This window comes from Mus caroli, unplaced genomic scaffold (genome assembly GCF_978045245.1).
Source record: "Mus caroli unplaced genomic scaffold, Mus_caroli_1 scaffold_19, whole genome shotgun sequence".
NCBI classification, from domain to species: Eukaryota; Metazoa; Chordata; class Mammalia; order Rodentia; family Muridae; genus Mus; species Mus caroli.
Genome location: NW_028227274.1, coordinates 19383030 through 19406473, shown reverse-complemented (window position 1 = coordinate 19406473; position 23444 = coordinate 19383030). Strand labels below are relative to the sequence as shown.

Here is a 23444-nt window from a genome sequence, read left to right as displayed (position 1 = left end):
TTGTCTCTAGCTGCATATGTATCGAAAGATGGCCTAGTCGGCCATCAATGGAAAGAGAGGCCCATTGGACTTGCAAACTTTATATGCCCCAATATAGGGGAATGCCAGGGCCAAAAGAATGGGAATGGGTGGGTAGGGAAGTGGGGGGTGCTATGGGGGACTTTTGGGATAGCATTGGAAATGTAATTGAGGAAAATATGTAATAAAAATATTAAAAATCAAAAAAAAAGAAAAAAAAAGAAATGCAGGGGAAAGAGAGAAGGTAGAAAGGAGGGAGAGAGGGAAAGAGGGAGAGGGAGAGGGAGAGGGAGAGAGAGAGAGAGAGAGAGAGAGAGAGAGAGAGAGAGAGAGAGAGAGAGAGAGAGAGAGAGAGAGAGAGAGAAGAGTGGAAAAAAGAAGACAAGGAGAAAGTAAAGAGGAGAGAAAAGTGAGAGAAGAAAAGAGAGAGGTGAGAAGACAAAGGAATAAGAGAGTGAAATGCGGGCTGAGCACTCCTTTTTATGGTCTTCACTGATGCTAGGTAACTGTGGAGGAGTTTAATCTGAAGGTCAGAAGCTTGGGCCATTGTTTACATGACTATTGACCATGCTTCTCTTTTGGGGGCTGTGGGAGGTGGTACCTTAGGCAGGGGCCGGAGTTCCAGGAGCATGAGGGAATGCCTACCATGTCATGTAGGTGAATTATGAGGTCAGGGTTCAGGCCTCAGCTTGACTGGAGACCAGCCTGCATTTCCCCACCCACCTCCACTTCTGTGTTTGCCAGGCATTGGTATAGCCTCACAGGAGACAGCTATATCAGGGTCCTTTCAGCAAACTCTTGCTGGAATGTGCAATAGTGTCTGCGTTTGGTGGCTGATTATGGGATGGATCCCCAGGTGGGGTAGCCTCTGGATGGTCCAAAGAAATGTGACACTCTGAAAAGATGCTAAGCTACATTTTCCCAAAGAGTATTGAGATAAAAAAAAAAAAAGAATAAGAGAATGATCAATGTGATGGACACAAAGGAAACACATTTTCCAAGCAGCTGGGAAGTAGTCATAAAATGTTGAATTATCTATTATCAAGAGTGTGATGAATTTTTAAATTAAATTTACAGAGCATGAAGAGGTGTCTGTAGAACAAACTTGGTTCCATTTGCCCAAGTGAGGTCTCAGATGGAACCTTCCTGTTGCAGAGGACCAGACAACCTCACTCTCATTTATAGACAGGAAAAAATCTCATTCTTTGGCCAATGCATCTGAGCAACAAAAATGGAGTTAGGAGCCAGGCATGGTGGGTGTGTCTATAATTATACTTAGGAAGTTGAGGCTGGAGGGTCGCCATCAGTTTGATGTACAATAGAATTTATAGCAAAATCATACCTTAATAAAGACAGACAAAAGGGGTTGGGGCCATTTCTTAGTCAGTGCGACCCTGGCCTGAGTTCACCTCCTAAGTATCTTGACTACTTCTCCCAGAGTCTGCAGAAGATGGAGATACATCAGTTTATACTGGACTAAGGTTATTAATTCATCTTACTTAGGAATGTTAGATGGAAAAATCTGACAAGACCACTTAATGTGCCATTGAGAGAGCCTATATATGGAAACTGGTTGTATTTTGAACAAATGCACAGGCAGAGAAAACAGATGCGTGCATGTAGTCCAGAGACCCTTAGATTGCAATGCCTCTTAAGCACTAGACAATAAAAAGGAAATGAAGAGTATTAAAGTCCACCATGCAAACATTAGTTTAAAACATCCATAAGTACCTTTGAATTCTGGGCCTCCTATTCTATCCTACATATGACACCATAGATTATCCAGATTTCAGGCCATACTGTTTCATTTCCCTTACTTCACTACATTGAAATCTTAATTCCACTTCATCAGAACATTATAGAAATTGATTAGCATTCACAAAATGAGGCTAAGCATGGCAGTCAAGAAGTTTTCGGAATGAGTCACTCTGATCTTTATTTGCCTGGCACTGAATGAAGCAAAGCAAGTGTTTTGACTACAATAGCAACTGCCTGCTTGCTGCCTATCAAACCCTAATTCTACAAAGGACAACATATCTTTAACAAGATGTTTAGATAGATGATCAATATGTCCTCTTAAATTAGTATCGGCTTGTTATTTGGTCCTTTGACTATCCACAGAGATGAACATATGTGTCTGTATATGAATTAAAAAGGAAACAATGCCACACTCAAAATGAACACAGAGAGTAATATATGTTCAGGGTATGCTCAAAGCCAACTAAAACACACCAAATTAGTGACCCTAATAAATTATGAAAGAACATCCAAATATTCAAAAGCAAGCAGTATATAAGATGTTTGAAATGTGCAGAAAAATATAATTTAGGATTGTTCCACTTTTATTACTATAATTTAAATGTATTAAAGTAGTCCTCATAGTATAGTTTATAGGCAACAAATAAGTGGTTCAAACTCAGCTCTCCCACCCATGAGCTCTCTGCACTGACACTGAGAATCATCTCTAAGCCTGAATCATCTATGAAGTCAGGACAGCAACCTGATGTCATAAGTTGGGTGTACATATTAAATAAAACATGGTACAGGAAGTGCTTCACCTGGCTTCATGTCTGAAATACACTTTCTATGCTCAAAAATGTTAACCAATGTGAGTTATAAAACTGCCAATATACACACATAAACAATGAACACTTAGGTGTGAATAAACAGATAGATCATTTTATGGAGAATGAGCTCATGGAAGAGGATATGATTTCATTAAGATATTTAAAATATCAATATACAGTTCCTCAAATATACATAATCTAGATTTGTGTGTGTGTGTGTGCACATGTGCGCACACTAAGGAGGAAGACAACCAATCAGGGAGATAAAAAGGACAAGAGAGGGTAAGAAAGGAGTGAATATGAATTTAATACATGAAAAGTCACAATGAAACCTACTCTTTTGTATGCTTTAAATGAATGCAATACTAAGATTTTAAAGGCTGCAGATGAGGCAAAAAAATTGAGACTAGTGAATAGCTTCATCCTGCAACAGTAAAACAAAAGGCAACAGCGTTGGCATCACTTCCTTGTTCTCCAAGGAGAACTGAGATGGGGGTATCATACTGCTCTCATTGAAACTACAAGTGCTTTGTCTCCTGTGCTAGACTAGTGGTTGTTATTGGCATGTACCTTTTGGATTCCTCAGAGTGACAGCCCTTCAAGTCAGCACTTTGGTGGAGTTTCCTGAGCTTCTTCTCTGCCCTTCTGCAACCTCCAGTCCTCCTGGAGCATGGCAGGCTTCGAATCACTGAGGTGCATAAGGATGAGTGGGTTTTATGATGAGCAAGCCTTAATGATGCAGTGGGAACATCAATCACTCTTTATACAAGATTCCAGCTTTCAGAAACGGAAACTAGAAAATGAGGTTTCAATGAGGAAAGTGACCTGCTTTTGTTTTGTTTTGTTTGTTGTTTTTTGTTTGTTGTTTTTTGTTTTTTTGTTTTTTGTTTTTTGTTTTTGTTTTTGTTTCTGTTTTGCTGTTTGTTTTGTTTTGTTTTTCCCACAGGAGCAGCTCACACTGGTTTTCAGGAATGAGTTCTTCAGTATTTGGGGTGGGGCATTAATTACATGCAAAGATGTGATATCTTCGTTAAGGGATAATTAAATATGTGTTTTATGTTAATTACTAAAAAGTGATTTGGGAGTGATTTTCTAGTTAATAAATTGTTTTGTCTGTTGTTTTAAATTTCCTATTTTAATGTTTAGTTCACAGTGCTATGGATTGCATTAAATTCTTTCGTGCATGTGTTTATATGTGCTCATGTGCATGTGTACAAACAAGGGTAGAGGGCCGTGATTGATACTAGATGTCTTCTTTGCTCATTCTCTGCCTTGTTTCTTGAGGCTGGGTTTCTCCCTGAACCCAGATCTTACATTTCTAACTGGTCTAGTTAGTGAGCTTGCTTCTTTAGATCCCCCAACCCTGTCTTCATTGAGCTGGGCTTCCAGAAAGCTGTCACACTTATCAACCACTTGCATAGCTTCAGGATATCTACATGCTCATGTTGCTGAGCCATCTCCTCATTCCATTTGGGTTTATCTGGGTTACCTCTACTTGTTATAGTATCTACTAAGTTTATTTATTTATTTATTTATTTATTTATTTATTTATTTATTTATTTATTTATTTTACATCTTAATATCAGCTCCCCTTCCTCCCAGTATCCACTTAAGCAGAACCTTCTCCCATTCCTCCCTCTCTTTCTCCTTTGAAAAAGAGAAGTCCATCCTCCTGCACATCAGATAGTTGTAGGAGTAGGGTATCCTCTCCCACTGAAGCCAGACAAAACAGTCCATTTAGGTGAACAGGGTCCACAGGCAGGCAGGCAGGCAGGCAGGCAGGCAGGCAGGCAGGCAGGCAGGCAGGCAGGTAGACAACAGGTCCAGACAGCTTTGCTCCTGTTGTTTGGGACCAAACTGCTAATCAACTACATATGTACAAAGGGCCTAGGTCCAGCACGTGCTCACTCTTTGGTTGTTGATTCAGACTCTGGGAATGACCAAGGTTCCAGGTTAATTGACTCTGTTGGTGTTCTGGTAGAGTCTGTGTTCTCTTCTTATCCTTCAATCCATTCCCTAACTCTTCCAAAGATATCCAAGCTCTATCTAATGTTTGGCTGTGTTTTGCTGCATATCTTTCTACTGGCTGTTGGATGGAGACATACAGAGTACAGATATGCTAGGTTCCTGTCTGCAAGTATATTAGAGTATCATTAATAGTGTGAGGGACGGGTCTTAATTTGGAGCAGTCACTGGTTGGTCATTCCCTCTGTCTCTGCTCTATTTTTAACTCTACATATCTTGTAGGCAGAACATATTTTAGACTGAATGTTTTGTTGGTAGGTTTCTGTCCTTATTCCTCCACTGGGAGTGCTGCCTGACTACAGAAAGTAGCCCCTTCCAGATCCATATATACCACTGTTAAGAGTCTCAACTACAGTTGTCCCATAGACACACTGGGGCCTCTCCCCACATTCCAGGTCTCTGGCTCCTTCAAGAGATTGCCCACCCCATCTCCCACCCTCACTGATTTTCCTTCTCTCTGCCCTGATCTCCCTACTTTGAACTCATTGGTACAAGAGGCAACTTCTTGAATAAAGCATCAATGGCACATCACTAAGAACAACAATTAATAAATGGGACCTCATGAGACTGAAATACTTCTATAAGTTAAAGGATGCCATTGTTAGGACAAAATGACAGACTGTAGATTGGAAAAAGATCTTCACTGACCCTATATCTGACACAGGGCGAATACACAAAATTTATAAAGAACTCAAGAAGATTGACTAATAACCTAAATAATCCAATTAAAGAATGAAGTACAGAGCTAGACAGAATTCTCAGCAGAGAAAATTAGAATGTTCAAGAAGCACCTAAGGAAATATTCAACATCCTTAGTCATCAGAGAAATGTAAATCAAAATGACTCTGAGATTCTAGGTCTTATACTCATCAAAATGACTAAGATGAAAAACTCAAGGAACAACTCATGCTAGAGAAGATATGGAGCAAGGAAAATACTCCTCCACTGCTGATTGGAGTGCAAACTGTATAGCCACATTGGAAATCATTTTGGCAGTTTCTTAGAAACTTGAGAATTGTTCTACCTCATGACCCAGCTATACCACTCCTGGCCATATACCCAAAAAGATACCTCAGCATTCCTCAAGGAAACTTGCTCAACTATGCTCATAGCAGCTTTATTTGTAATAGCTACAATCTAGAAACAATCCAGCTGTCCCTCAACTGAAGAATGAATAAAGAAAATGTGGTTCATTTACACAATGGAATATGACTCACCCATTAAAAACAAGGGCATCATTAATTTTGCAAGCATAGGTAGAACTCAAAAATATCATCCTAAGTAATGAAACCCAGTCCTAAAAGGACATGCATGGTATGTAGTCACTTATAACTAGATATCAGCCATAAATTACAGGGCAACCACACTTTAATTAACATAGCCAAAAAAGTCAAATAACAAAGATGACCCAAGGGTGAATGATTGAATATTTCTCAGAAGGGGAAGCAAAATAGATATAAGAGGTGGATGGAGGAAGGTAATTGTGTGGGAGAGAGGCTGGAGAGGGGAATAGAGCAGGGTGTCTATCAGATGTAAGGGATTATTTTATTTGAACTTTTAAAGTTAGCATATCTATTAGATAATTTAAAGTACTAAGACAACTGTAGAAGAACATTTCATATGTCCTGAACATCATAGTGTGCTTCACTGTACCTATCCCTGACTTCTCCCAATGTCTGCAATGTTTTAGACGTGAATAAAGCCATCTACTTCAGCTACCCAAGTCGGCGACATAGTTGTACTTTGGTAAATATCCCTAAACCATGTGTAAACAAAATGATTTCCCACATCGAAGATGTGGAATCTAAAATACAGGAGCATTTGACACAAGTAAGTGATTTAAATTTGGGGGATAAATTATACACATATTAAGGGGTTGTTATTTAAGGACAATGGGGAATTATTTTGATAATTTCTATAAAATTCAGAATTGTAGCTTAGAGGATTATTTTGATTGTCTAGACATGTTTTTAACAGTCTTACTCCATAGTCTCACTCCAATAACCTTATTAAATAGTTTTTTCCTGTCTGTTTGTTCTTTAACATAAACAATCATGCTAATTTGTCATTTCCATCAGCCAACCTGACTAAAAGACAAATAGAATTCACACTGGAGAGTAGGGAGTCACAACAAGGATGAAATGATAAGTAAATTTGTAGTCTAAAAGGACAGTATGCCCTTTTAAATGAGTATTTCTTTAATAGATAAATGTACTAGGTCTGTTGATGAATATATAATGATGCTTTCTTGGTCATGTTAACCTGTCAAATTCTGCTTTTGTTGTTATAAAAAGAATTCCATACCAAACTCTCAGCAACTTGCGATCATTTCATTTAGTAATGACTTATTGAAAATTGACCAACTTCTCTTAGTTGTTACTAAGATGACATTCTGAAAAACTAACATACTTGTTTAGGCAGAGGAATGGACTTCCTACACATATGACTTTTCTGGATTTTTTTATTTTGGTTCCTGGATCTGACCTAGAGAATGTTCTGCTCTAGGAAGTCATCTTTTTTTGAGAGGCATTGGTTCGATGGTCAAGATCACAGGCTTTGAAGAGATATGTTGTATGACCTTAGGAGGGTGTGAGGAGACCCTGACAGCATGTTAGAGTGTCAGAATAGGAAGAATCCCAGAGCACACACATGAGCTATTACAACAAATAATTATATGCATTATTTTTGAATATTATTGTTCAATATTGCATGGCATCATCTCTTTTACCTATACACCTGCAAATCAGAATATACATTAGTACAATTGCAGATCACATGGCAATCAGATTTCTAGGTCTGGAATCATATAAAGAAATAGAACAGAAAGATATTTATTAATAGATGCTTCCCCTTCCATAGACACTAATTCTCAATTATCCATAAAACTTAAAATGGTAAAATCATATCTGTAGATGCCTTGACAAACCATTATGATAGTTACTATTTATTGTAATCTTAATGGAAAGCATACCAAATATTTTGCTGTATCATGTCTCTTAAACACATAGGATTTCTACTGAGTGTTCTTGTGAAGTGACACAAGGTAAAATATAGTTTAAATAATTTGGATTCTTGTTCAACTGGAATATTATTTGTTGCCATTATGTGACATGATACTAACCAAAAACGTCACCTAGAGGATTTACTTTGGCTCACAGTTTAAAGGATACACTTCATGATGGCAGGGTAGGCAAGACATCCATTAGGGAGTACCACCGTGATAGGAGAAAGCAGCTAGGTGCACATATAACCTCTTCACATCTTGGCAGGCAAACTAGGAAACACAGGCCCAATAGAACAGACACCACGGTCTACTTACTTCAGGGAATTCTCAGGTTCCAATGGTACCATTAGCTATACATATTGAGCCCATCAGAGGCATTTTAAGTTCAAGCCTTATGACCTTGGAAAGAAATAGCTTCAGAATGGATATTTGGTTATGTTTTCTGTATATTTTATTTCTCCACAGAGCAGAATTCATGGCAAATTATAGAAAAAAATTCCTGGATAATTTTCCATAAAAATCTACAATTCCTTTTTCCTTCTACATTTCTGTCCTGGCATGCCTAAGTTACAGTATTACTTAATTTAGAATGAACTGAGTCTAAATTTTTCTAAATTTTTCTCTTTGTTTAATATAAATCTTTAAGCTGCTACAATGATTAAAATGTTACAAAAATATATAGGAAACATCTGAAAATATTAAGATAATGCTGTTCAAAGTGAATATTAATATTCTTACCAATAAGCTGATAATAGAGTGATATAAAATTGTCCATATTTTGTATTAATCACTTTCTGTGATCTCATCAATCCTTATCTTAACCTTCCAAGATAGAAACTCAAGTACAGGTGAGGAAAATGACCTCAGAGGTCTATGTTCCTTAAGATCACATAGTCGGTGCAGAGTCCGCCTGTGGCCAAGTGTGTCTGGGGGCTACCCACATCCCTCCACGCTGGGCAGTGACATCTGTCCCTGGCAAGTGGCCAACAAAAAGGTTACAAAGCATGAATGTGAAGGTGCTTCCAATTCTACCTGGAAAAAATTAGCATCATTAATGATGTTTTTAACTCTGAAACCTCACATTTATTGACCGATTCTCTATGAACTCAATGAAGCTTTGAGTTCTCTCAATCTATGGTTACATTTATTTTATAATCTACGGACCTTCAAAATCTGACACAGCTATTGTTTCCTTTCTATCATTGGCATTTGCCTTCATCCATCTCTTAAAATCCACACCAAATGCTTTATATGCTTCTATGGATCTTTCTATTCTACTATCCTTCTGAAATGATCAAATACCAACTGAAAATCTCTTTGGTGACTCTGATTTCCACATCTACAGTTGAAATCCTCAATAATGTGGGAAAACATTCTAGAATAGTCCACTTTATAATATGGCATTCCACGGTGACAAAAATCAACCCCTGTGGTGTCTTTAAGGTTACTTTCTATTTTCATTGTCCATCAGAACTTCCTGTAGTAATCTATGGTGGTAATTCCAGCTCTTTGCTCAAAACTTCTTCTTTGCCTTTCATCATCAATTAACTCATTCCAATGAAAGTTGTAACAAAATGCCTCAAACTCTTGTTATATCACCCAAATACATCATTGAATATCACAAATATCTGCTCTTATACTGTAGATGGTTTTCTCTTCCAGCTCTGGCCACATCCTTGATGGTCCTCATCCTTTCTTCTGTAAGACTTCTTTCTTTCAGTTATGTCTTCTCATCTCCCACTCTTCATTGTCCTTATTTTTTTCAATCACTACTGTACCCATTTGAAATAAAGACTACTTTTATTTTGTTTATGTTTTAATGCAGAATCTCATATTATGTACTCCTTACCTGGCCTGGAATATGTTAGTTATACCAGACAAGCCTTGAAGTCACAGAAGTCTGTCTACCTCTACCTCCTCAGTGCTGGGACTAAGGTTGTGTGCCACAGCACACTGCCATGTTCTTTTAATGAACATTATAAGCCTATACTTAGATGTTTATTCTTTTCTCTTCCCATTCTAAACATTAGACTATCATTTCTCTAATCTCTCACCACCATTTGCTCATGTGCATGTTTTGGCAATCCAAATTTAGTCCATATTGTTATATTTTATGGTTAGCATCCTTTGGTAGCACATTAAGACTCAATGACTCTCTCTTGATAGCTGTGTAGGGATAAGAAACATTTAAGTGTTTAAGATTTAGAAGTACATGGGCTTTAAAGTGTGGAAAAAACTTATAATAATGAAAAGAAGTTGGCTTGACAAATATATATATGTGCATATATACGCATATATATGCGTATGTGTGTGTATGTGTGTGTGTATTATAAATAGATTATATACACATATTTGATGACACAATGGAAATATATTATGAGGCAAAAAACTGAATTTTATCAGTCAGTTTAAATTTAAGTTGTTTTAAAGTGAAGTTTACCAATTTTTTTTGAGATGTTTAAATTTTGATTTTTATTGGACTGTTTTGTTTTGACAGTTTGAAGCGTCTTTTGAAGAATGGTAAGAAACTTTAATGATTCTTTTATTTTTCTCTAAAATGTTGAACTTTCTGTACTTTGCAGTTCACCAGTTTTATTTGAGAATGAATGGAAAAATTGAAAGTCATATTTTACATTCTAAATATTAAAATACAGGGAAGGAAGTAGAGGAGTTGTAGGGGAGCGAAGGATGGATGGAATAGAGTTCTCATGTGAGAGTGAACATTGTCAGATTTCTGAAATCTAGCAAAAAGTTGACATCAACCAAGGAGAAAACCATTAAAGAACCATCCCACTGAGCTAGAACATTAAAGCAATAGAAAGAACCTGCTTTCCATTCCCTGTATCAGTGGTAGCCACGAAAGCAGTCCATACTTGTGCTGTGAATTCCTAGTGCCAGGGGAAATGAGTTTTTTTTTAAAGTGTCCATTTAGTGGTTCTGGCCATAAAACCGATTCCTATCACAGTGCTTGAAGGGTCTCCAGGCAGTGCATTCTACACTTGCCACAGTGGCCAAGGCAACAAACAATAACTAGAGCTAGCAACTGATAGATCAGAATCTCTGGGGAGAAACAGAGCTGGGCACAGAAATGCATGTGATTTACAGAATGAGCTTTCCCAAAATGTGCAAAGTTGGGGATTCTAGAAAGGGCAGATGTGAAGGTTAGGAGTAGGCTCATAATGACTGGTGATGCCTCTGTCCTGCTCTTCTGGTTGAATGGTGTTTACTCCATGGGTGGAAACCTTAGACAAAGGCAGGGTTGTAATCAGCCAAGATAAATATGAGAGTTCCACAAAACAGAGCCAGTTTGCTTAGTTGGGCAGAACTTTTCTTTCTTCTTGCTCTAACAAAAATATTAATAAAATAGGAAAGAGCTATAATATTGTAGAAATAAATCCTTTGTTGTGAACAATAGACTTACATGAAAATAGATTGAACCTTCTAATGAAAAGATAAATTATAAATTCTGTTGTATCATAAAATTTCTAGGAAATAAGAATTTGTAAATAAAAATACTGTTATAATGTTCTCTCAAGGTAGTTCAAGACATGTAATTGTTTTAAGTTTCTATCAATTTGAGTATAAATACTACTGGGTAATACAATTTTCTTCTATCAGTGCACTCTTCAGTAAGGTGACCATGTAAATGACATTTGATATTCCACAGAAATACTTTACCAATTTTTGTATAGCTAACTTTTAATGTATCTTTCTTTTACAAATTAATGTCATCTTCTTTTTTCTGTATGTGTAGGACTTCTGCCACAAAAGATAAACAGGGAGGTTTGGATGTGTCTGCTCCAGAGAAAAAAGTCCACCCAGAAAAAGGAAGGGGTAAATTTGCTTTTGATACTTAGAGATGTATAATTGTTTATAGGTCATTGACTTATTTAATATATTTCTGATATTGGCAATTATTATTCTTATTTTTTAAGCTGGTATATTTTATGTTATAGATTTTTTTTCACAATTTTTTTTGTTATGTATTTTCCTCAATTACATTTCCAATGCTATCCCAAAAGTCCCCCATACTCCCCCCCCCCACTTCCCTACCCACCCATTACCATTCTTTTGGCCCTGGCATTCCCCTGTATTGGGGCATATAAAGTTTGCAAGTCCAATGGGCCTCTCTTTCCAGTGATGGCCGACTAGGCCATCTTTCAATACAATACATATGCAGCTAGAGACAAGAGCTCCGGGGTACTGGTTAGTTCATCATGTTATTCCCCCTATAGGGTTGCAGATCCCTTTAACTCCTTGGGTACTTTCTCTAGCTTCTCCATTGGGAGCCCTGTGATCCATCCAATAGCTGACTGTGAGCATCCACTTCTGTGTTTGTTAGGCCTCGGCATAGTCTCACAAGAGACATCTATGTCTGGGTCCTTTCAGCAAAATCTTGCTAGTGTATGCAATGGTGTCAGCATTTGGAAGCTGATTATGGGATGGATCCCTGGATATGGCAGTCTCTAGATGGTCCATCCTTTCATCACAGCTCCAAACTTTGTCTGTGTAACTCCTTCCATGGGTGTTTTGTTCCCAATTCTAAGAAGGGGCACAGTGTCCACACTTTGGTCTTCATTCTTCTTGAGTTTCATGCATTTAGCAAATTGTATCTTATATCTTGGGTATCCTAAGTTTTGGGCTAATATCCACTTATCAGTGAATACATATTGTGTGAGTTCCTTTGTGATTGTGTTACCTCACTCAAGATGATGCCCTCCAGGTCCATCCATTTGGCTAGGAATTTCATAAATTCATTCTTTTTAATAGCTGAGTAGTACTCCATTGTGTAAATGTACCATAATTTCTGTATCCATTCCTCTGTTGAGGGGCATCTGGGTTCTTTCCAGCTTCTGGCTATTATAAATAAGGCTGCTATGAACATAGTGGAGCATGTGTCCTTCTTACCGGTTGGGACATCTTCTGGATATATGCCCAGGAGAGATATTGCTGGATCCTCCGGTAGTACTATGTCCAATTTTCTGAGGAACCGTCAGACTGATTTCCAGAGTGGTTGTACAAGCTTGCAATCCGACCAGCAATTGAGGAGTGTTCCTCTTTCTCCACATCCTCGCCAGCATCTGCTGTCACCTGAATTTTTGATCTTAGCCATTCTGACTGGTGTGAGGTAGAATCTCAGGGTTGTTTTGATTTGCATTTCCCTGATGATTAAGGATGTTGAACATTTTTTCAGGTGCTTCTCTGTCATTCAGTATTCCTTAGGTGAGAATTCTTTGTTCAGTTCTGAGCCCCATTTTTTAATGGGGTTATTTGATTTTCTGGAGTCCACCTTCTTGAGTTCTTTATATATATTGGATATTAGTCCCTTATCTGATTTAGGATAGGTAAAGATCCTTTCCCAATCTGTTGGTGTTTTTTTTGTCTTATTGATGGTGTCTTTTGCCTTGCAGAAGCTTTGCAGTTTTTTGAGGTCCCACTTGTCAATTCTCGATCTTACAGCACAAGCCATTGATATTCTATTCAAGAATTGTTCCCCTGTGCCCATATCTTCAAGGCTTTTCCCCACTTTATCCTCTATAAGTTTCAGTGTCTCTGGTTTTATGTGAAGTTCCTTGATCCACTTAGATTTGACCTTAGTACAAGGAGATAGGAATGGATCAATTCGCATTCTTCTACATGATAACAACCAGTTGTGCCAGCACCATTTGTTGAAAATGCTGTCTTTCTTCCACTGGATGGTTTTAGCACCCTTGTCGAAGATCAAGTGACCCTAGGTGTGTGGCTTCATTTCTGGGTCTTCAATTCTATTCCATTGATTTACTTGTCTGTCACTATACCAGTACCATGCAGTTTTTATCACAATTGCTCTGTAGTAAAGCTTTAGGTCAGGCATGGTGATTCCACCAGAAGTTCTTTTATCCTTGAGAAGAGTTTTTGCTATCCTAGGTTTTTTTTTGCTCCAGATGAATTTGCAGATTGCACTTTCTAATTTGTTGAAGAATTTAGTTGGAATTTTGATGGGGATTGCATTGAATTTGTAGATTGCTTTTGGCAAGATAGCCATTTTTAAAAATGTTGATCCTGCCAATCCATAAGCATGGGAGATCTTTCCATCTTCTGAGATCTTTTATAATTTCTTTCTTCAGAGACTTGAAGTTTTTATTATACAGATCTTTCACTTCCTTAGTTAGAGTCACGCCAAGATATTTTATATTATTTGTGACTATTGAGAAGGGTGTTGTTTCCCTGATTTCTTTCTCAGCCTGTTTATTCTTTGTGTAGAGAAAGGCCATTGATTTGTTTGAGTTAATTTTATATCCAGCTATTTCACCGAAGCTGTTTATCAGGTTTAGGAGTTCTCTGGTGGATTTTTAGGGTCACTTATATATACTATCATATCATCTGCAAAAAATGATATTTTGACTTCATCTTTTCCAATTTTTATCCCTTTGATCACCTTTTGTTGTCCAATTGCTCTGGCCGGGACTTCAAGTACAATGTTAAATAGGTATGGAGAAAGTGGGCAGCCTTGTCTAGTCCCTGATTTTAGAGGGATTGCTTCAAGCTTCTCACCATTTACTTTGATGTTGGCTACTGGTTTGCTGTAGATTGCTTTTATCATGTTTAGGTATGGGCCTTGAATTCCTGATCTTTCCAAGACTTTTATCATGAATGGGTGTTGGATCTTGTCAAATGCTTTTTCCACATCTAATGAGATGATCATGTGTTTTGTCTTTGAGTTTGTTTATATACTGGATTACGTTGATGGATTTCCGTATATTGAACCATCTTTGCATCCCTGGGATGAAACCTACTTGGTCAGGATGGATGATTGTTTTGATGTGTTCTTGGATTCGGTTAGCAAGAACGTTATTGAGGATTTTTGCATCGATATTCATAAGGGAAATTGGTCTGAAGTTCTCTATCTTTGTTGGGTCTTTTTGTGGTTTAGGTATCAGAGTAGTTGTGGCTTCATAAAATGAGTTGGGTAGAGTACCTTCCATTTCTATTTTGTGGAATAGTTTGTGAAGAACTGGAATTAGGTCTTCTTTGAAGGTCTGATAGAACTCTGCACTAAACCCATCTGGTCCTGGGCTTTTTTTGGTTGGGAAACTATTATGACTGCTTCTATTTCTTTGGGGGATATAGGGCTGTTTAGATCATTAACCTGATCTTGGTTCAACTTTGGTACCTGGTATCTGTCTAGGAACTTCTCCATTTGATCCAGGTTCTCCAGTTTTGTTGAGTATAGCCTTTTGTAGAAGGATCTGATGGTGTTTTGGATTTCTTCAGGATTTGTTGTTTTGTCTCCTTTTTCATATCTGATTTTGTTAATTAGAATGCTTTCCCGGTGCCCTCTAGTGAGTCTGGCTAAGGGTTTATCTATCTTGTTGATTTTCTCAAAGAACCAGCTCCTTGATTGGTTGATTCTTTGAATAGTTCTTCTTGTTTCCACTTGGTTGATTTCACCCCTGAGTTTGATTATTTCCTGACCTCTTCTCCTCTTGGGTGAATTTGCTTCCTTTTGTTCTAGTGCTTTTAGGTGTGTTGTCAAGCTGCTAATGTGTGCTCTCTCTAGTTTCTTTTTGGAGGCACTGAGAGCTATGAGTTTTCCTCTTAGAAATGCTTTCATTGTGTCCCATAAGTTTGGGTATGTTGTGGCTTCATTTTCATTGAACTCTAAAAAGTCCTTAATTTCTTTCTTTATTCCTTCCTTGACCAAGGTATCATTGAGAAGAGTGTTGTTCAGTTTCCACGTGAATGTTGGCTTTCTATTATTTATTTTGTTATTGTACATCAGCCTTAGTCCATGGTGATCTGATAGGATGCATGGGGCATTTTCAATATTTTTGTATCTGTTGAGGCCTGTTTTGTGACCAATTATGTGGTCAATTTTGGAGAAGGTACCATGAGGTGCTGAGAAGAAGGTATATCCTTTTGTTTTAGGATAGAATGTTCTGTAGATATCTGCCAGATCCATTTAATTCATAACTTCTGTTAGTTTCACTGTGTCCCTGTTTAGTTTCTGTTTCCATGATCTGTCCATTGGTGAAAGTGGTGTGTTGAAGTCTCCCACTCTTATTGTGTGAGGTGCAATGAGTGCTTTGAGCTTTACTAACGTTTCTTTAATGAATGTGGCTGCCTTTGCATTTGGAGCATAGATATTCAGAATTGATAGTTCCTCTTGTAGGATTTTACCTTTGATATGTATGAAGTGCCCCTCCCTGTCTTTTTTGATGACTTTGGGTTAGAAGTCAATCTTATCAGATATTAGAATGGCTACTCCAGCTTGTTTCTTCATACCATTTGCTTGGAAAATTGTTTTCCAGCCTTTCATCCTGAGGTAGTGTCTATCTTTTTCTCTGAGATGAGTTTCCTGTAAGCAGCAAAATGTTGGGTCTTGATTGTGTAGCCAGTTTGTTAGTCTATGTCTTTTTATTGGTGCGTTGAGTACATTGATATTAAGAGATATTAAGGAAAATTAATTGTTCCTTCCTGTTATTTTTGTTGTTAAAGTTGGCATTCTGTTCTTGTGGCTGTCTTCTTTTAGGTTTGTTGAGGGATTACCTTCTTGTTTTTTCTAGGGCGTGGTTCCCGTCCTTGTATTGGTTTTTTTCTGTTATTATCCTTTGAAGTGCTGGATTAGTGGAAAGATAATGTGTGAATTTGGTTTTGACATGGAATACTTTGGTTTCTCCATCTATGTTAATTGAGAGTTTGGCTGGGTATAGTAGCCTGGGCTGGAATTTGTGTTCTTTTAGTGTCTGTATAACATCTGTCCAGGATCTTCTGCCTTTCATAGTCTCTGGTGAAAAATCTGGTGTAATTCTGATAGGCTTGTCTTTATATGTTACTTGGCCTTTTTCTCTTACTGCTTTTAGTATTCTATCTTTATTTAGTGCATTTTTTGTTCTGATTATTATGTGTCAGGAGGTATTTCTTTTCTGGTCCAGTCTATTTGGAGTTCTGTAGGCTTCTTGTATGTTCATGGGCATCTCTTTCTTTAGATTTGGGAAGTTTTCTTCTATAATTTGTTGAAGATGTTTGCTGGTCCTTTGAGTTGAAAATCTTCATTCTCATCCACTCCTATTATCCGTAGGTTTGGTCTTCTCATTGTGTCCTGTATTTCTTGGATGTTTTGAGTTAGGATCTTTTTGCATTTTCCATTTTCTTTGATTGTTGTGCCGATGTTCTCTATGGAATCTTCTGCACCTAAGATTCTCTCTTCCATCTCTTGTATTCTGTTGCTGATGCTCGTATCTATGGTTCCAGATTTCTTTCCTAGGGTTTCTATCTCCAGTGTTGCCTCATTTTGGATTTTCTTTATTGTGTCTACTTCCCTTTTTAGGTCTAGTACGGTTTTGTTCGTTTCCATAACCTGTTTGGATGTGTTTTCCTGTTTTTCTTTAAGGACTTCTACCTGTTTGGTTGTCTTTTCCTGTTTTTCTTTAAGGACTTCTACCTGTTTGATTGTGTTATTTTGTTTTTCTTTAAGGACTTGTAACTCTTTAGCAATGTTCTCCTGTAATTCTTTAAGTGAGTTATTAAATTCCTTCTTAATGTCCTCTACCATCATCATGAGATATGCTTTTAAATCCAGATCTAGCTTTTCAGGTGTGTTGGGATGCCCTGGACTGGGCGAAGTGGGAGTGCTGGGTTCTGATGATGGTGTGTGGTCTTGGTTTTTGTTAGTAAGATTCTTACGTTTACCTTTCGCCATCTGGTAATCTCTTGAGTTAGTTGTTATAGTTGTCTCTGTTTAGAGATTGTTCTTCTGGTGATTCTGACTACCATCTATCAGCAGACCTGGGAGACAGGCTCTCTCCTCTGAGTTTCAGTGGTTAGAGCATTCTCTGCTGGGAAACTCTCCTCTTACAGGGAAGATGCACAGATATCTGGTGTTTGGACCTCCTCCTGGCCGAAGAAGAAGGCCCAAAACAGGACCTTTCCCAGATGCTGTGTTGCTTTGGCAGGTCACAGAAGCTGTCAGCTTCTGTGGTGCACACTCTCACCTGTGCAGACTAAGTTCCTAAGTTTGGCGGAGTTCCGGGACCAAGATAGAGCTCCCTGCTCCTGAGGCAGAGTGCTCCAGTGCAGGGCGGACCACTGTCCTCCGGCTGGGAGGGTGCCGGATGTCTGCAGTCCGAAAAGGGTGCTGCCTCAGTGGCTCTGTGGCTCCCACCAGTCCCAGAAGCTGTCTGCCTCTGTGGTGCACACTCTCACCTGTGCAGACTAAGTTCCTAAGTTCAGCGGAGTTCCGGAACCAAGATGGCGCTCCCTGCTCCTGAGGCAGAGGCCTCCTGTGCAGGGCCAACCACTGTCCTCAGGCTGGAAGGGTGCCGGATGTCTGCGGCCCCAAAAGGGTGCTGCCTCAGTGGCCGGCAATTATTATTCTTATGAGTTTTCTGGATATTGAATAGAGAAAAGAGTCCAGTATACCTCTCTGGGAAGCATGTACTCAGCTAACACATATTAATTATTAATGACTTCTGCACCAGACATTGGACTAAATTTTGGGTATACAGTGATACCTACCCAGAGCTCAATACACTTGAGAATCATTGATAAACCTTTCTATGATGATCAAGGTATTGTATGGCTGTCTGTCTGTCTCTCCAGTGGAGCAACTATCATCCATGGGGAACTACTGACCAGTTGGCATGTGGCAAATAAGACTAAAGTAACTTAACTCTAAAGTTTATTCTTTTATTTTTAACATTTATTCTTAACTTGCAGCGAAATATAAAAAGCTGTAGTCCAGTGGCTTCCAAAGGATCAATATTTTCCATAATTAATAAAAAGTTGCTAAACTTAGATATTGGCTTAAAGTTATTATTAATAGTATTTCAACATATTTAAATATGTGAGATTATACCAAATTTCTCATCTTTGCCTATAACAAAAAATTTAGAAATGCCTTCAATGGAGTAAAACTGATAAACTTGGATCTTTTCTTTTTTTTTTAATTTTATAATTTATTTTTCATTTTTTATTTTTATTATTATTATTAGGTATTGATTTCATTTACATTTCCATTGCTACCCCAAACCCCCCCACACACCCTCCCACACCCACTCACCCACCCACTCACCCACCCACCCACTCCCACTTATTGGCACTCCTGTTTCTCTGTACTGAGGCATATAGGGTCTGCACAACCAATGGGCCTCTCTTTCCGCTGATGGCCGACCAGGCCATCTTCTGATACATATGCAGCTAGAGACACAAGCTCTGGGGGATACTGGTTAGTTCATATTGTTGTTCCACCTATAGGGTTGCAGATCACCCCAGGTCCCTGGGTACTTCCTCCAGCTCCTCCATTGGGGGCCCTGTGATCCATCCAATAGTTGACTGTGAGCATCCAATTCTGTGTTTGCTAGGCCCCCGGTATTGTCTCACAAGAGACAGCTATATCAGGGTCCTTTCAGCAAAATCTTGCTAGTGTATGCAATGGTGTCAGCGTTTGTAGGCTGATTATGAAATGGATCCCCGGGTATGGCAGTCTCTAGATGGTCCATCCTTTCATCTCAGCTCCAAACTCTGTCTCTGTAGCTCCTTCCATGGTTGCCTTGCTCCCAATTCCAAGAGGAGCAAAGTATCCACACCTTGGTCTTTGTTATTCCTGAGCTTCATGTGTTTCGCAAATTGAATCTTATATCTTGGGTATTCTAAGTTTCTGGGCCAATATCCACTTATCAGTGAGGACATATCATGTGAGTTTTTTTGGGATTGAGTTACCTCACTCAGGATGATGACCTCCAGGTCCATCCATTTCCTTAGGAATTTCATAAATTCATTCTTTTTAATAGCTGATTAGTACTCCTTTGTCTAAACGTACCACATTTTCTGTATCCATTGCTCTGTTGAGGGGCATCTGGGTTATTTCCAGCTTCTGGATATTATAAATAAGGCTACTATGAACATAGTGGAGCATGTGTCCTTCGTACCAGTTGGAACATCTTCTGGATATATGCCCAGGAGAGGTATTGCTGGATTCTGTGGTAGTATTATGTCCAATTTTTTGAGGAACCGACAGACTAATTTTCAGAGTGGTTTTACAAGCTTGCAATCCCACCAACAATGGAGGAGTGTTCTTCTTTCTCCACATCCTCGCCAGTTTCTGCTGTCACCTGAATTTTTGATCTTAGCCATTCTGACTGGTGTGAGGTGGAATCTCAGGGTTGTTTTGAGTTGCATTTCCCTGATGATTAAGGAAGGATGTTCAACATTTTTTCAGGTGCTTCTCAGCCATTTGGTATTCCTCGGGTGAGAATTCTTTGTTTAGCTCTGAGCCCCATTTTTTAATGGGGTTATTTGATATTCTGGAGTCAACCTTCTTCAGTTCTTTATATATATTGGATATTAGTCCCTTATCTGATTTAGGATAGGTAAAGATCCTTTCCCAATCTGTTGGTGGCCTTTTTGTCTTATTGACGGTGTCTTTTGCCTTGCAGAAACTTTGCAATTTTATGAGGTCCGATTTGTAGATTATCAAGTTTACAGCACAAGCCATTGCTGTTCTATTCAGGAATTTTTCCCCTGTCCCCATATCTTTGAGACTTTCGCCCACTTTCTCCTCTATAAGTTTCAGTGTCTCTGGTTTTATGTGGAGTTCCTTGATCCACTTCGTTTTAACCTTAGTACAAGGAGATAGGAATGGATCAATTCGCATTCTTCTACATGATAACCGCCAGTTATGCCAGCACCATTTGTTGAAAATGCTGTCTTTTTTCCACTGGATGGTTTTAGCTCCCTTGACAAAGATCAAGTGACCATAGGTGTGTGGCTTCATTTCTGGGTCTTCAATTCTATTCCATTGATCTACTGGTCTGTCCCTAAACCAGTACCATGCAGTTTTTATCACAATTGCTCTGTAGTACAGCTTTAGATCAGGCATGATGATTCCACCAGAGGTTCTTTTATCCTTGAGAAGAGTTTTTGCTATCCTAGGTTTTTTGTTATTCCAGATGAATCTGCCGATTGCCCTTTCTAATTTGTTGAAGAATTGAGTTGGAAATTTGATAGGGATTGCATTGAATCTGTAGATTGCTTTTGGCAAGATAGCCATTTTTACTATATTGATTCTGCCAATCCATGAGCATGGGAAATCTTTCCATCTTCTGTGATCTTCTATAATTTCTTTCTTCAGAGATTTGAAGTTCTTATCATACAGATTCTTTACTTAGTTAGAGTCACACCAAGGTATTTTATATTACTTGTGACTATTGAGAAGGGTGTTGTTTCCCTAATTTCTATCTCAGCCTGTTTATCCTCTGTGTAGAGAAAGGCCATTGACTTGTTTGAGTTAATTTTATATCCAGATACTTCACTAAAGCTGTTTATCAGGTTTAGGAGTTCTCTGGTTGAATTTTATGGTCACTTATATATACTATCATATCATCTGCAAAAAGTGATATTTTGACTTCTTCCTTTCCAATTAGAATCCCCTTGATCTCCTTTTTTTTTGTATAATTGCTCTGGCGAGGACTTCAAGTACAATATTGAATAGGTATTTACCATTTACTTTGATGTTGGCTACTGCTTTGTTGCAGATTGCTTTTATCATGTTGAGGTATGGGCCTTGAATTCCTGATCTTTCCAAGACTTTTATCATGAATGGGTGTTGGATTTTGTCAAATGCTTTCTCAGCATCTAACCAGATGATCATGAGTTTTTTTCTTTGAGTTTATTTACATAGTGGATTATGGTGATGGATTTTCGTATATAAAACCATCCCTGCATCCCTAGAATGAAACCTGCTTGGTCAGGATGGATGATTGTTTTGATGTGTTCTTGGATTTGGTTAGTGAGAATTTTATTGAGTATTTTTCATTGATATTCATAAGGGAAATTGGTCTGAAGTTCTCTATCTTTGTTGGGTCTTTCTGTGGTTTAGGAATTAGAGTAATTGTGGCTTCATACAATGAGTTGGGTAGAGTACCTTCTGCTTCTAATTTGTGGAATAGTTTGTGAATAACTGGAATTAGATCTTCTTTGAAGGTCTGATAGAACTCTGCACTAAACCCATCTGGTCCTGGGCTGTTTTTTGGTTGGGAGACTATTAAAGACTGCTTCTATTTCTTTAGTGGATATAAGAGTGTTTAGATAATTAACCTGATCCTGATTTAACTTTGGTACCTGGTATCTGTTTAGGAAATTTGTTTATTTCATCCAGGTTCTCCAGTTTTGTTGAGTATAGCCTTTTGTAGAAGGATCTGATAGTGTTTTGGATTTCTTCAGGGTTTGTTGTTATGTCTCCCTTTTCATTTCTGATTTTGTTAATTGGGATGCTGTCCCTGTGCCCTTCAGTGAGTCTGGCTAAGGGTTTATCTATCTTGTTGATTTTCTCAAAGAACCTCATTTTGTTGATTCTTTAAATAGTTCTTGTTTCCACTTGGTTGATTTTACCCCTGAGTTTGATTATTTCCTGTCGTCTCCTCCTCTTGGGTGAATTTGCTTCCTTTTGTTCTAGAGCTTTTAGGTGTGTTGTCAAGCTGCTAATGTGTGCTCTCTCTAGTTTCTTTTTGGAGGCACTCGGAGCTATGAGTTTTCCTCTTAGAAATGCTTTCATTGTGTCCCATAAGTTTGGGTATGTTGTGGCTTCATTTTCATTAAACTCCAAAAAGTCCTTAATTTCTTTCTTTATTCCTTCCTTGACCAAGGTATCATTGAGAAGAGTGTTCAGTTTCCACGTGAATGTTGGCTCTCTATTATTTATGTTATTATTGAAGATCAGCCTTAGTTTATGGTAATCTGATAGGATGCATGGGGCAATTTCAATATTTTTGTATCTGTTGAGGCCTGTTTTGTGACCAATTATATGGTCAGTTTTGGAGAAGGTACCATGAGGTGCTGAGAAGAAGGTATATCCTTTTGTTTTAGGATAAAATGTTCTGTAGGTATCTGTTAGATCCATTTGTTTCATAACTTCTGTTAGTTTCATCGTGTCCCTGTTTAGTTTCTGTTTCCATGATCTGTCCATTGATGAAAGCGGTGTGTTTAAGTCTCCCACTATTATTGTGTGAGGTGCAGTGTGTGCTTTGAGCTTTACTAAAGTTTCTTTAATGAATGTGGCTGCCCTTGTATTTGGAGCATAGATATTCAGAATTGAGAGTTCCTCTTGGAAGATTTTACCTTTGATGAGTATGAAGTGCCCCTCCTTCTCTTTTTTGATGACTTTGGGTTGGAGGTCGATTTTATTCAATATTAGAATGGCTACTCCAGCTTGTTTCTTCAGACCATTTGCTTGGGAAATTGTTTTCCAGCCTTTTATTCTGAGGTAGTGTCTGTCTTTTTCCCTGAGATGGTTTTCCTGTAAGCAGCAGAATGTTGTTTCCTGTTTGTGTAGCCAGTCTGTCAGTCTATGTCTTTTTATTGGGGAGTTGAGACTATTGATATTAAGAGATATTAAGGAAAAGTAATTGTTGCTTCCAATTATTTTTGTTGTTAAAGTTGGTATTCTGTTTTTGTGGCTGTCTTTTTTTTTTTAGGTTTGTTTAAGGATTACTTTCTCAATTTTTCTAGGCTGTGGTTTCCATCCTTGTAATGGTTTTTTTTCTGTTATTATCCTTTGAATGGCTGGATTCATGGAAAAATATTGTGTGAATTTGGTTTTGTTGTGGAATACTTTGGTTTCTCCATCTATGGTAATTGAAAGTTTGGCTGAGTATAGTAGCCTGGGCTGGCATTTGTGTTCTCTTAGTTTCTGTATAACATCTGTCCAGGATCTTCTGGCTTTCATAGTCTCTGGTGAAAAATCTGGTGTAATTCTGATAGGCTTTCCTTTATATGTTACTTGACCTTTTTCCTTTACTGCTTTTAATATTCTATCTTTATTTAGTGCATTTGTTGTTCTGATTATTATGTGT

General features: G+C 38.2%; 1 protein-coding gene across 2 annotated transcripts in view; it reads left to right on the top strand.

Annotated features, from left to right (window-relative positions):
* Ccdc178 (coiled-coil domain containing 178) overlaps positions 1 to 23444 on the top strand; it is a 384989-nt gene that overhangs the window by 35753 nt on the left and 325792 nt on the right. For both annotated transcript variants that reach the window (XM_085833416.1, XM_085833415.1), the window contains exons 7-9: positions 6301 to 6440; positions 10112 to 10134; positions 11369 to 11448. In XM_085833416.1, the coding sequence (XP_085689542.1) occupies positions 6301 to 6440; positions 10112 to 10134; positions 11369 to 11448 (243 nt within the window). The remainder of the gene's footprint in view (positions 1 to 6300; positions 6441 to 10111; positions 10135 to 11368; positions 11449 to 23444) is intronic.